Source organism: Diabrotica virgifera, chromosome 5 (assembly GCF_917563875.1).
Source record: "Diabrotica virgifera virgifera chromosome 5, PGI_DIABVI_V3a".
Taxonomy (NCBI): domain Eukaryota; kingdom Metazoa; phylum Arthropoda; class Insecta; order Coleoptera; family Chrysomelidae; genus Diabrotica; species Diabrotica virgifera.
In genome coordinates, this window is record NC_065447.1 from 186,364,649 (window position 1) to 186,380,157 (window position 15,509).

A 15,509-nucleotide genomic window follows, 5' to 3' on the forward strand; every position below is an offset into this window, starting at 1 on the left:
TTAACATGCTTACCCATTACCAATGTTTCTTTATTGGGTATGTAGTGGATATTTTGTGGATTATTGTGAATAAATATTTTAGATATATACTTCTCTTTTTTATTTTATTTTATTTTATTTTATTTTATTTTATCCGAGCAATTTGTATTTCGAGCAATTGATTTTCGAGCAATTGCATTCGAGCAATTGCATTCGAGCAATTTACCTAGAACCATAATCATCCTTCTATTGCCTGCTAGAATGTTAAATGGATCTGTGTTACATTTTGCATATGAAGTAGAGTAGCTACGAAAAAAAACTTTACAAAAGCTGTTAATTACGACATCAATTTTATAAAGATGTTGCTTATATTTACAATAATATTGATATAAAATTTTTCAGACAAACATTTTATAATATGTAGTTTACCAAATTCTAGACATTTCGTCTTTTCAGTTCATATTATGGCTTACTTTTATACGAGTAAACCAAATCGCTGGCGCAGTCTGTTGACAACAATTCCAACATTGAGATGAAAATCTATAGCTCTACATTTAGAATTTTGTTCAGATTGCTCATAATAGATGGCGACACAAGTTCCAGTATTAGAATTTAACATCTTCCATAAAAAATATGATTTAAAATGGTTTATTGTGTCTGTTTATGATTTCTGTCCTGTCAATATATTACCTTAACATTACCTAATAGTAATGTAGAACAGGTTATTACTGATTTGATTCTTCACCCCTGAACTTGATTGCATATTCCTGGCATATATTCTTCATCACTTAATCTACTTTGCTAAGGTTCTAAAGCAGTTTTTTGAGAATCTTTAGTTAATTATTATTTATACGGGATTAACCAAAGTTCATTGTAATGACAATTATATTTTTACCTAACAAGATTTTACGTTTAAATTTCCACTTCCCTGTATTTAAACATCCCCTGTGTTTAAATCCCACTACAATTTCCCTGTATTAACCACTTAGGCCTCTTAAGAATCATTTGAGGCATTTTTATGCCCTATTCTGCCGTACAACGGAAAAACACAGTATGTTAGAATTTTTACTTCTGAAGAAAATGGCGGTTAAAAATTTAATGGACAAAAACCCTGATATTTCTAATGAAAGTATTTCTTTTCGCGAAATTTGAGCGTGAAGGATTAGTGATATATGTTATAACTCAAGTAATGCTGGATTTACACATCAATAAAAAGTAATTCTGCAAAAAATTGCCAATTTTTGGTACATACGTTAAATCTTATTAGTGACGATATGTTTTATTCCTAAGCATAAAGACCATATGTACTAAATTATCACTTACGGTTAAGCCATTGAAAAGAAAAGTTCCAAAATATTAGGCATGATCACCGTAAGTTATAAAACTTAATAACATACGGTATTTTTGTTTAGGATATCTATATAATTTATAATCGGTTAAAATAACGAGTACGTTTTCTGCAAGAATTTTTATTATTTCCATTATTATTAATGAATAATGACAAATTTTACAATAAAGTTACTAAAGGTAGTGGATACATTGACAAATATTCAATAAGCTAGCTAACTGAACAAATAAACAAAATTTAATAAAAATTATACAATCAATACTCTATAGTTATTCAATAATCTTCGATGGTACTAATAAGATGTGATGCATTGCTTTCATGTAGGTTTTGCCAAAATAGCAATTTATGTTTTGGAATTATGGAGGACAGGTTACTGAGAATTTTGTTTTTTCTCTCAGAAGATATACCGCGATCGCTTTTATGACTCTCAGGTTCTTTGAATACCATCTTCTTTTTTGAGAGTAAGTTTAATTCCTGATAGTCTTTCTCCTCGAACGAAGTCTTATAAAATAAATTGTTAAAGCCTCTCCTTGCTTCCAAAAGGACAATGTTCTTTAAAAATGGGCGATTTTTATTTAACTTTTGTACTTGATAGTTTGTGGTAAGGCTGAGCCAATTCTTAAAATCTGAAAAATGCATTTCTTTTGTTATGTTGTTTTTTGTGCAACTGTTTTGAACAACATGCGCAAAGTCTTGAAAATCATAAATTTTTGGATTTTCTTTCATACCTTTTTCGACCAAATGATGGAAACTATCAGCCGACATAAAGGTGTGTTCCATTTCGAAATATTTTATTGTAATTTTTTCTGCCGCAACATGATCAGAATTAATTACATAGATTAAGAAGCTTTAAAGAGACCAATTTTTGTTATGGCCACTGCCATTATCAGCTCATAAGCATATGTTTTTTTTATCCCTGGCGAAACCGGTCGGAAAAGCAGAGTAGGTACTAATTATGTCCTCCTTTTTTCGGCCCGATATGGCTTCATGCCATATAATAGCTACAGCCTTATTTGTTTGTGAAAAGGAACCCAAAGGTACAAATGATTGATTAAAAGCTATAATTCTGGGTGAAGTCGAGTTCGCTCCGCTTCGTTCAGGTATATTTTAGAAGGGTACGAATTGGCTCCCGCATGAATGCGGGTAGGCTCTCATATAATCGCGGAAACATTAGACATTGTTGCCAAATCGTGTAATATTTATACTGCTTAGGAAATTTACATAGTGATATAGACTTTTTATAGGAAAATTATACTTTTAGACAAATACTTTTAGAGTTTGTTTTAGTTCAACATTGGCATATGTGGCAATTTTAACACAAATTATCGGTGTCGGCCGGTATGCGCTCGACCGTTTTGCGCTCTTACCTGAAATCGGCCGGTTTACGCTCTACACTCTAATACCCGAATGTTAAGTTAGGACCGAAGGGTTAGGTCTTCCTCCTTTCCCATAGATATTTCTAGGAAGGTACCTGTTTCTAACAAAAAGAGAAAATTTGAAAGAAGTGACAACGCTGGGTGATATTTTCGACATGTTTAGGTAAAATAAATTTTGTCTATGGGAGCCAATTCGGACTCTACCTTTTTTAGTTCAGGTAAAATTCTTACCATTGGGAGCGAACTCGACCCCGTCCATAATTCTAGGAGTAAAAACTACTTGCTTGGACATATTGATTCTTGGTATCATAATTACTTTTTGCATATCCGAGGAATAATACAAAGTATCTTCGTTAATTTTCTTTTTGTCAGCTTTGTATTCTTCTCTGGATAATCCTGCCTTTTTAATGTGTTGCAACCACTGGCAGCAATTAATACATTCAGTATTTTGGTTGGCATTAACTTTGGTATGACCTTTATCGTGTAACAAAAACGCCTCACATTTTTCGCATTCTTCATTCCCTAACTTGACGAAGGAGATGTTCATGTCTTTGACAACGCTTCTATATAACTCATAAGAAATTTTCAATTCAGGATGACATTCTTGAAAATCAGAGTACATGTTAACTATGGTAATATCACTTGGCAGATATAATTTATGGGGTACATGCTCTCGTCTGTAATGCGAAACGCATGGAGAGAATTTATTGATATGACTCTTAATAATTGTTTCCCGGTCAATTTTCTTCCTTGGATAGGAGCCACGTCTATCCTTAGGCGGGCTGGTTATATTTCTCAATATGGAATCATTGTTACTTGAATATCCTAACGTCGTTAAAAAAAAAGAACTTACAAACTTTGGCACGTACTCCATCTGCTTTTTTAAGATAACTTTTTGATGAGTTTTTCTTAGAAGTATCTACGTTCAAGCGTCTGATTTTAATGTCGGACGTCTCAACAAAATGACTAAGGAATTGCTTTTGCTCCAAAAATGTTTTGCTCCAATATTTCTTATTAATTTCAAAGCGCCATTCTTCCCAAAATTGTTCTCCACATTTTTTTTTTGGCAATTACAAACAGGCTTTACCTCGTGACTTTTTATTCTCTTTTGACACAAAAAACTTGTTCTCTGCTTTTTTGATAACAAGTGCTTCTTTCTTTTTCTTAATTCGCCTTTTTTGGTAAATACTGTATCCAGTTCCATCAGATTTATAAAAAAAAATTGTTAACTTATTATTTTTTAGTTGTAGAAAATACAAAAATACCTTCGCTAATTTTCTTTGGCATGTTGATTTCGTCTGACTTGTTGTTTTCTTGATAGGGACTTTTATCTTCTATCATAAAATCTAAAACACGGAAAGGTTTCTAAAGGTAATTGTTCAAAATGTAGGAAATGCAAAAATACGTTCGTTAATCTCCTTTGATCGCCTACCGGCTGACTCGTTTTCTTGACTGGGATTTCCGTTTTCTATTACAATATTATCTAAAATAGAGTTTAGTTTAGTTTGTGATAGTTTTGTTGGTTAGTTAAAGAATACCAAAACTAAAATATAAAGTTGTAACCACACACCTTTTCCAATCTTATCCTGTACATCGGCAATGGGATTTTGAACTGCAAATCCTGAAATGTAAGAAATAAGTTGAAACATGATTAATCTCAGATTAGATTTTTTATTAATCCATAATATTAAATAGAATGATAGGTATTCCATTATAACTTGTCTTTAAGATTTTGAAAGTCAAACTCTAAAGCAAATAAAAGAATATTTTTCTACAACCGTGTTAAAAATGCAATTTTTAGCACTCCATACGAGCGTTAAAAATGCTACTTTAAGGCACTAGTGCTTTAAAAATTTTAAGGCACTGCAGTTCGTATTGACCGTATAGGCAATTTTGATGTAATGTCAAAAAAATATAAAAATGGAATGTCAGTCAAGTTCAAGGAAAAGTTTTTGTAGATATTGTCCTGTAATTACGTTTGTAGAAAAAATATTGTATGATATGCGTGTTAAAAAGTACATTTTTAAGGCACTCATGTGAATTGCAGAACTCGCTATCGCTCATTCTACAAACTTTCACATGCGTGTCTTAAACGTGTACTTTTAACACTTATATCATAAATAACTATTAAGCTTATTTTGATGTTCTGTAAGCTCTGGAATATGAAAAAATAAAATTTAAGTTATTTTGAAAAAAAAAAGTTGGTATTTTCATTATTAGTATTTATTAATGTTAGTAGAAAATAATAATTAATAACTCATTCATTACCTATATTATTCTTTGACGAAGCTTCTTCAGCATGCAATATTTGACACAATTCTGTTGAACTTATATCCATGAAATTTTCTTCCATGAAACTTTGTGTTGTAAGGGGTTGCATGTTTTCGTCCAATAAAATAATATCACTAACAGAAACATTGTTTTCATTAAGTATTATTAGAGAGGAATCTTTTTCTATGCTGGTGTTCAAAATCCTTCTTGAGTCATTCTGGACGTCATTCAAAACCTGAAGAACCATGCGTTTACCCCTCGACTCCATCGAGATTCAAGAAAAAAACACTAGAAATCCAACTAATAAATGATATTAAACTCAAGAAAACAGAATACATAAAAACAAAGAATCTCACGTCTTGTTGTTTCACGTTTCAAACGCCACGGATAATAAATGAAAGATTACTGAGCAAGAACACCTTATTACCTTATGTTGAGACATACGTCAGCGAAAATGCGCGGGATCGATTATTTCACACATTAGTTACTAGGCAAAAACGCCGTAAGTAGTAACGTACGGTGACAAAATTGGGCATGCCTAATATTAATTGACCTTTACTAGGCATAAACAACGCATGTGATGAATTTCTTTAAACATACGGCATTTTTATCTAGTAAATTTTATAAAAACTTGGCAAATGAGGTATATTTTAATACTTACGGTGTTCATACGATGTAATTTACCTGTTTTTCGTCAATGCGTACAATTCCGCAAATTTCATTCAAGTTTTTTTTGTAAAATTTTCTGAAAAAATGTTGTTATTTTGAAAATAATGAAAAGACAACGGTCGTTTTTACCTGAAAGTGCCAAAAACTCATTTTTGGAAAAATGGTAACATACGGTGTTTTTCCGTTGTACGGCAGCTATGGTATATCAAATTCTGACGATTCTGTAGGGTTCTGGATTATTTGTATGTAGTATATACAGGGTGTTTGGTAATGAATAGGCCATACAGGGTGTTTGGTAATGAATAGGCCATAGCTTAACCTTAGATTCCTGAGGTTAAAATAGGTAGATTTAAGCTAACTTACCTTAGTAAAAAAGTTGATAATAACCTCAATACAGGGTGTCAAAGTTAAACTTTTATTTTATTTATTTTGGATATTTCCTGACAGGCATGGGACAACAACACGAAATTTGGTAAGTGGTGCTGGTATTGTACAGTCTACTAAATTATGTTAAATAAACGTTTGACGGGGGAACATGAATGGTTGACCCTTCCCAAATTCTACGCCACTGGTAGAATTGCTATTTTAGTACAATTTTTTGATTCTCCAATACTTTCTATGTAAAAAACATACTCTCTATTCGTAACGATAAAGCTATTAGTTTTCGAGATATTTGAAGCTAAAAACGAAGGAGCATAATACATTAATCAAAATAAGTGTGCCTTTTCATTTTTAACTTCAAATATCTCGAAAACTAATAGCTTTGATCGCGCAGGACATCCTGGGTATACCCAGAGGGAGAATGTCTGCGCATTACAAAATTGAGCGTTCGCGGAGCGTCGAATCTTTCCCTCTGAACATCCTTCGGATTTTTAATTCGGTGTTCGCGCAGTACAGAAAAAAAGAATGTGTGTACATTGTACGCACGTAAGAAGTTATACTTCTAAATATGATTTCAATGAAATAAATATACTTTCGGAAAATTTATTTGTATTTTATTTAAAGATTAAATTAATTTTTACCTACTACTTTCCAAAAATTTTTATTAAAACAATACCAAAAATTAAAAAAAGATTAGAAAACACCAGGATTCGAACCGGGGTCCCCTTGATCTCCAGTCCAACGCTCTACCACTGAGCTATACCTTTTTGTTTATCCGGGCTACAAGATTTCTCAGACATAGTGACAAACAGACGAAGTGAATTATAAAATACTTTAAATATTATTACTTATTATCTTATTCCCGAGGTAGACAAGTCCAAATACACAAAGATTATAATAATAGTTACCTATTTATGATATAAATGTTAAAAGTACAATTTTAAGGCACGTATGTGAAAGTTTCGTGTGAAAGATTCGCTTCGTTCATTCTGCAATTCACATAAGTGCCTTAAAAATATACTTTTTAACACGTAAGTACCTATATTATACGATATTTTTTCTACAAACGTCTTATATATCAACAATAATTATAATTTACTCATTCTCAATTACAGGACAATACCTACAAAAACTTTTACTTGAACTTGACTGATATTCCATTTTTATATTTTTCTTGACATTACATCAAAACTGCCTATATTGTCAATACTTAAATCAGAATAACATCTACTTTTATTTTTGTATATTCTAACAAATTTTAATAGTTTTTTTCTACAAACGTGTTAAAAATGCAATAATACAGTTTAAATTAAATTTTAAAAAACCTTTTAAACTACCTTTTTCAAATTGCGCAAGTTGTATTATTAATATTAATGTTAATAAATGAAATATAAATATGAAAGATGAAGTAGTTTTCAATCCTAATAGCAAAATTAATAATATTGAAAATATTAAAAACATTACTAAAAGATTTTTAAATTAAAAACTTATTGGTACACTTTCCTGGTGACACCTCCAAGGCTTCTACAACTTGCAAGCACATGGATGATGCAGTGAAGACAAAGGGAAGGAATTCTACACTATGCAATTCACATCCCCCATCTGCAGCTTGGTAAAGTTCCAACGGAAAATGCACCTGGTTACTCTACGGAGTAATACGACTATAAAATAAAAATATATACCATTTTTATTCAGTTGCAATGCGAAGGCAAAACAATCTTACTTTTCAATTAGAATACGGAGCGCAGTCCAGTCCTCTGAATCGCGATTTTCGGCTCTTATTGGAGCCTCATCGGAGAGAACGTAGGCACTGTTCTCCATATCCTAAATGACCAGCATCGAGAGTCTTTCCCACCCGTGGAACTTGGAACTTTACCAAGCTGCAGACGGGGGATGTGAATTGCATAGTGTAGAATTCCTTTCCTTTGTCTTCACTGCAGCATCCATGTGCTTGCAAATTGTAGAAGCCTTGGAGGTGTCACCAGGAGAGTGTACCAATAAGTTTTCAATTTAAAAATCTTTTAGTAATGTTTTTAATATTCTCAATATTATTAATTTTGCTACTAGGATTGAAAACTACTTCATCTTTCAATTGCCAGATGACGCTAGTCACCTAATACCTTCACTTCGGTTGCAATGGGAAATTATTCCTCCCTTCAGATAATGTTCAACCCCCAGGCAGGTAAAGGTAATTTTTATATCTAAATATCAACAATCTTTTACTCTCTACAAAAATGTAAGCCGGATTTCGGCTTGGAAATACCACATTATATTGTCGAAATAATAAAGAAAGAAGAAAGACACTAATCAAATTTCTAACTTCTAAGAAAGACATTGAATTATTGAATAGAAAGTTAATCCTTTGCCTGTTGCTTTTATTCTCTTTCACTTTGTTGACATACAAATTCGTTACATTTGCATTTTTTTTTGACATTGATTTCGAATATTTCGAAATAAGAAAGGGACAACAAAAGGCTTTCTTCTCTAACCTTAATGTATGCAACTCGTCATTACATTACGAATCCAAAAAGTGTTCGCGGAGCGAAAAATCCTGAGCATTTTCAGGATAAGCTTACGTTGACGCCTGCGCATTGGAAACTAATCCCGAACTTACTCTGAATACGTTTATGTTGTACAGCGCGAACACTACTAATGACTTTATCGTTACGAATGAAGAGTATATATTATTTGCATAGAAAATATTGGGGAATCTAAAAATTATGCTAAAATAGTAGTTTAATCAGTGGCGTAGAATTTGGGAAGGGTCAACCATTCACTCTCCCCTGTCGTACGCCTCTGGTATTAACCACAAACGATTATTTAACATAATTTAGTAGGGTGTACAGTACCTACACTTTCTGCCAAGTACCATAAGGATATGTCAAATAGTTTTATAGTACCGGGCACACATAGTTCTTTAAGTTTTAAATAAAGAATCAATTATTAAAAAAAGAATACTTTTAAATAATTTGACATATCCATCTGATACTTGGTAGAAAGTGTGGACACTGTACACTCTACTAAATTATGTTAAATAATCGTTTCTGGCTAGTACCAGAGGCGTACGACAGGGGAAAGTGAATGGTTGACCCTTCCCAAATGTACACCACTGACGAAACTGCTATTTTAGCATTATTTTTAGATTCTCCAATACTTTCTATGAAAATAATATACTCTTTATTTGTAACGATAAAGTCACTAGTTTTCCAGATATTTGAAGTTAAAAATGAAAAGGCACACTTATTTTGATTAATGTATTATGCTCCTTCGTTTTTAGCTTCAAATATCTCGAAAACTAATGGCTTTATCGTTACGAATGAAGAGTATGTTATTTACATAGAAAGTATTGAAGAATTAAAAAATTGCACAAAAATAGCCATTCCACCAATGGCGTAGAATTTGGGAAGGGTCAACCATTCACGTTCCCCCCTCGTACGCCTCTGGTAGTAGCCAGCATCGTCTGTTTAACATAACTAAGTAGATTGTACAATACTAGTACCACTTACCAAATTTCGTGTTGTTGTCCCATGCCTGTCAGGAAATATTGAAAAATAAATAAAATAAAAGTTTAACTTGACACCCTGTATTTCGGTTATTATCAACTTTTGTAAGGTAAGTTAGCTTAAATTGACCTATTTTAAGCTCAGGAATCTAAGGGTAAGCTATGGCCCATTCTTTACCAAACACCCTGTATAATATTATTATGCTGTTTTTGCGGTTCTGTGCATGGAAATGCTGGTAAATATTAGGTTTGTTGTAGCATCAGTTTCAAACGGTTTGAAACCAACAGCGAATAGTGGACCAGCGCGAGTAGAGGGGATAGCACTGGTGACTGTATTATGTTCTCTCACTGACCAACTGTTTGCTGACGGTTTCTGACTAGTTTGACTGTTTGCTAGAACAAACCTATTATATTATGTTGTGTATTGTGTGTTGCATATGTAATGCGTACGATAATAGACGTACGTCTCACATTTTTTTATCCGCTATCGTTGGTAAAGAAAATGTTCCTGTAGCTGTCTAAAAGTATATTTTTGTTTAAGGTTTTAGTAGATCAAGTTATGATACTAGAAACGATGACACCTGTAGATTTTATGGAATTCCGACATTATCTAAGACCAGCATCCGGTTTTCAGAGCTTGCAATTTCGCTTGCTTGAAAACAAATTAGGTGTAACTCAGGAAAATAGGGTCAAATATAACAAAAATTATGCCAAAGTATTCGGACACGATGAAGTAAGTATTAAAGTCAATGTAGAATGAAGTAAACACTTCTGTTATATTTAGGTATATGAATTTATTAAAAAATTCCTTAAAATGTATCCACAAGGTAGTGGCAATTGTACAAAACCTTTTCGGTCAAATTTGATCATCATCAGTGTGAACGTCCAGTGTACAAATATTTGAAACTAGCCACTTCAATAGGTGTGTTGGTGTTGACAGTTGGTTGTTAACCTCTCACTTATGGTTCTAGGTCAATTGCTCGAATGCAATTGCTCGAATGCAATTGCTCGAAAATCAATTGCTCGACATGAAAATTGCTCGAAATACAAATTGCTCGAATAAAATAAAACTGACACAAAAAATACAATGAATAAAATCAAAACGAAAAAGCAAATTAATATATACCCAATAAGGAAACATTGATAACTAACATGTTAATGGGCAGATAAAGATTAAGATTAAAGATAAAGGGCTTATTATCATAATGGGATATAAAATACAATAAATACAATCAAAATGAAAAATCCAATACATACCCAATAAAGAAACATTGGTAATGGGTAAGCATGTTAATGGGTATTTAATGATTTTAATCTTTCCCTAATACCTGGAAATTATTATAATACCTAATTATCATAATGAGAGAAAATCAAAACCGTTATTTTTCTTATTATTTTAAAAGTTCAAAGATAGTTTAGATTTGTAATAAATACTTTTTCAGCATAAATTAATATAATATTATATATGTGACATATCACATAATTTGTCCTAATTCAAGAATAATTCTTATGTCTATATTTTGTATTATTTTGAATAAGTATTTTAGATATATAGATAATTTTCTTTTTTATTCGAGCAATTTGTATTTCGAAAAATTTTCATGTCGAGCAATTGATTTTGGAGCAATTGCATTCGAGCAATTGTATTCGAGCAATTGACCGGTTACCCTCACTTATGCATTATCTTTGTTGAGCAAGGTTTGTGTAATTTAGAAGTTTTTTACACAAAGACATAATAAAAAAAAATAATTTTTTAATTTTTTTTTTCATAATTTGTTTCAAAAATTTCGCCAATCCTTTGAAGGGTCCGCGTAGTGATTTTTTAATAATATTTCAAAGCGATTAAAGCAAAAACATGGGATCATATCCAGTTTACCCAACCCTGCCTGGTCTATACAGTGCGTCCAGAAGGTAACGCATAAATTCATTATTAGCTAAATAAACAACATTATTAGAAATTTTCCAAACAAGTCGATTTTTATTTATAAATTACGATATTTTGGCATATATATCACACAAGTTACGTCATCTGGCCGTGATGACTCGATGATTTTTGAAGTTATACTTCTTTAGGCGCGATTGAGATTGAGGTGAATTTATATTGATCTGCGCGCATGCGCACACCGACAGTTTGGTATTAGTCTTTATACGGGCTCTGATTGGGTGTTGAAATGATCTGTCAATAATTGTTCAATATGGAAGTAATCGGTAAACAAAAATGTTGTATAATATATTAGCTTTTATTGTTGTGAGGGCAGAAATAAAATCAAATTTATAATTATAGTGACTTTTTAAATAGATTTGAAAAGCCACAGGTACGTAATTCTAAATGTTTCAGTTGTATTCCAATAAAAAATTATCTTCATACCTATTTGGAAAATGTAAAAAAAAATAATGTACTTACCTAGTACTTGCTATGCTATACCCCTAGTAGGCAATGCTTTAATTTACATAATCTGATTACGAACAAACTTTCTACAAATTTTCATCTAATGTATCGTTTTCTTACTCTATATATTGTTGTATTTTAATTCGACAAAAATCAAACTAATAAAAATTCATATAAACAAAATGTCAAAAAGTTGTTCAGTTTGTGTATATTCCCACATGACGTATACGCGAAGGTGGTGCAGTTTGAAATCGCTTCGACTCTCGTACGGCGGGATACACGGGAAGTAGGTTCAAGTCCAATGCAAGTTATATCATTTTTTTATTTTTTTTTATAGATTTTATGATTGTAAGTATATTATTATATAATTTTTTTCAGAAAATACGTATTTAATTAAAATTTTGGCAACAATTATTGTTCAGAAATCATTTTTGGCATTTTTCAATGTGTTTGTGTGTGTTTTATTCTTTTATTTTTTTAATTTTTGGTATTGTTTTAATACAAATTTTTGGAAAGTAGTAGAGAAACTGTTTAAAGTATATTGGTTTCGTTGAAATCATATAATAGAAGTATAACACCTTACGTGCGTACAAAGTACACACATTCTTTTTTTAAATAAGAATCTTGGTCATGTGATAGCTTAGTTGAAAGGGCATTGAATTTTCAATTCAATAATATAAACATTAACACAAATATTTATACAGGGTGTCCATTTCTTAGATTAAGTTAATTGACACAAAAAGAAGAATGTAAGTAATGTATTTAATTCTAAATACATTTTACTACTCTTAGAAAAGAAAAAAATATTTAAAAAATAAACATTGATTTTCGTTTTAATGAAATAATGTTCAAACTGCAAAGAGGCAAGTGGGTGACAGCTTCAACATTGAATTTTAGCGAAAAACAATATTTATTTGTCAAATAAACGTTTTTTCCTGTTTTCTGACAACAGTAAAACGTATTTTGAATTAAATAAATTCCATTAATTCTTATTTTTGTCTCATTTAATTTAATTTAAAAAACATTTTTTTGACATCCTGTATAACTAATTATGTTAATGTTTATATTACTGAATAGAGAATTGAATACCCTTTCAAATGAGTTATCACATGATCCCTATTCTCATTTAAAAAAAATTATCGATTACGTCATCACGCCCAGATGGATGACGTCACTAGTACGATAGACAGGTATGCCAAAAAATCGTAATTTAAAAATAAAAAGCGACCTGTCTCGGTAATTTCTAATAATGTTTCTATTTAGCTGATAATGAATTTATGCGTTACTTTATGGACGCACTGTATAGTTAACCAGTGGGTTCGGTTATTCTGAAAGGTTGTATAAAACTGTATTTAAATAAACTTGTTTTAGATAACTACTTCTACATAATAAATTATTTATTGGCATATCCTTTATTCGCGAGGGAACTAAGTCTCTTTTGTTTTAATGCTACTAAATCCTAAATAAACATAAATAATAAATCTTTATACTTATTGCTTCCGCTATTTATAAATAATTTAGGAAGCCATTAAGAAAATCGAGCAATCAGAAGCGGAACCCTCCCTCAAAGATTTAGTGGAAAGCTGGTTGGAAAGAACACCTGGATTGGAGATTGAGGGTTTTAATTTTTGGGGAAAATACCACAAATCAGTTGAAGCTATATTGAACGAGGAGCAGGAGAAAGCTAACGTAAGTACACCAAGAAAACGATATTTTTGTATATAGTTTTTTTAAGTGGTCTTATTGAGTCAAACTTTTAGCATAAAATATTATCTCATATGACTACATATGAGATAACATACAGGCATGTCGTAGGCTATTGATTATGTACTATAGAAAGGAACTACAACGTTAACGGGGTTTTATTATTTCATATGGTCAATGAATCTCTATGTATGAAAAAACTGCGGAGTGCTACCATTTAAAGGGGTGCGTTTTTGAGAAATGGTGAATTAGTCCCTGGGCATAGGTTACATTAGGGTGAGTTCTATGCACTTTTGGTACAAACACGTCTATATAAAAATTGTTCCTGGTTAAATTTCCGATCTAAATATAACTTTTTAAAGTCAAAGATACTTTTTTTACAAAAATATATTCAACAGAAAAAGCACAAAGGAACCCAAAAGAAAGAAATGTTGTTTTTGTCCCATAACTTTTGTCCACGGGGATATAGATATAGACATTGCTTCACAGAAAAAAAACTTACATATTTTTTCTTTAGAATGATGTTTGGTAGAGGTCATTAGGATTTAAAGTTTTCGAAATATGATTTTTCAAAGTTCGCCACTCAGAGCAATTTTGGGTAATTTTCCTTGTTATTTCGCAAATATTGTTCTGTAACTTTTTTCTACGTAACTTTAGGCATATGCAATGGTACATGTAAGAGGAATAGAAATCAATTACCTTTAAAATGTTCTACTGTATAAAGTTGTACGACTTCTTTTAAAGAGGTTATCTTTTTCAAGACTTTATACTTTTAACGAGTTTTTATATTTTTTATGATTATTTTTTAGATTTCCCGTTATAACTTTTTTTTCTACAATTAGGTATATATTATATAATAAAAAGAAAGCTTATTCTGTTTACTTTAAAATGGTATATTATAAAAAATTCTAGGATTATTTTTGAATAAGATATGCTTTTTCAAAATGTATAATAACTACTTGCAACGATTTTTGATTTTAGGATTATTTTTTAAATTCCTTATTATAACTTTTTTATGTGATTGTGTGTTATGATTGAATCTTATTTTTTATAGGTAATACTATGGATCCAATTGACTCTGCCGGGCAAACTTCAAAATATGGATTAATTCCAATATTTACTATCAAAGCTCCTGCACCACAAGCTTTGCTTGAAAAAATAGCATGTAAATGTACCAATGGATGTACAAAAAACTGCGGTTGTAGGAAGATAGGAATTAGTTGTTCAATATTCTGCAAAGGGTGCATGTGCAATGGTACTAATTGTGGGAACTCTAAGATAACTGAGGTGTCAGAGGAAGATATTGAAGCTAATGCTAACGAAGAGACGGACTTTGATTTAAAAAATTTTTTAAATGACAACGTTTAAATAATTTTAACTAAAGTGATGTTTTCTAAGACTAATGTTTATGTAATTTTTGTAAAAGAAATAATTTTAAATATTAGAGGTAAAAAATATCAAATAATCACTCGGTTTCCATTACATATTTAAATATAGATGATACACCATTTTAAAGAACAGAAGGTAAGCCTTCTTTATTGAACAATATATATGTATTCATGTACAAGAAAAAAAAGTTATAATGAGAAATTTCAAAAATAATCGTAAAAAATGTAAAAAATAATATTTTTTTATATTAGATATTATATAATATATATATAATATATGATATAATATTATATTGTATATACTATAATATAATATAATATATTTTATAATAATATTATTTTATTTTTATATTATATTATAAAAAATCGTTAAAAGTATAAAATCTTAAAAAACCATAATCTCTTTAAAAAAAAAGTCCTACAACGTTATACAGCAGACCATTTTAAAGGTAATTGTAAAGTTACCGAACAATATTTGCGAAATTACAAGGAAAATTGCCCA

At 30.8% G+C, this 15,509-nt stretch overlaps 1 protein-coding gene across 2 annotated transcripts in view; it reads left to right on the forward strand.

The window, feature by feature from the left end:
• The window catches only part of LOC114328579 (tryptophan 2,3-dioxygenase), a 136,947-nt gene that overhangs the window by 85,405 nt on the left and 36,033 nt on the right, over nt 1-15,509 (forward strand). Inside the window, exons 4-5 of one of the 2 annotated variants that reach the window (XM_028277467.2) lie at nt 10,068-10,259; nt 13,437-13,604. In XM_028277467.2, coding sequence (XP_028133268.2) covers nt 10,068-10,259; nt 13,437-13,604 — 360 coding nt within the window. The remainder of the gene's footprint in view (nt 1-10,067; nt 10,260-13,436; nt 13,605-15,509) is intronic. The other variant, XM_050651708.1, reaches the window with a different exon arrangement.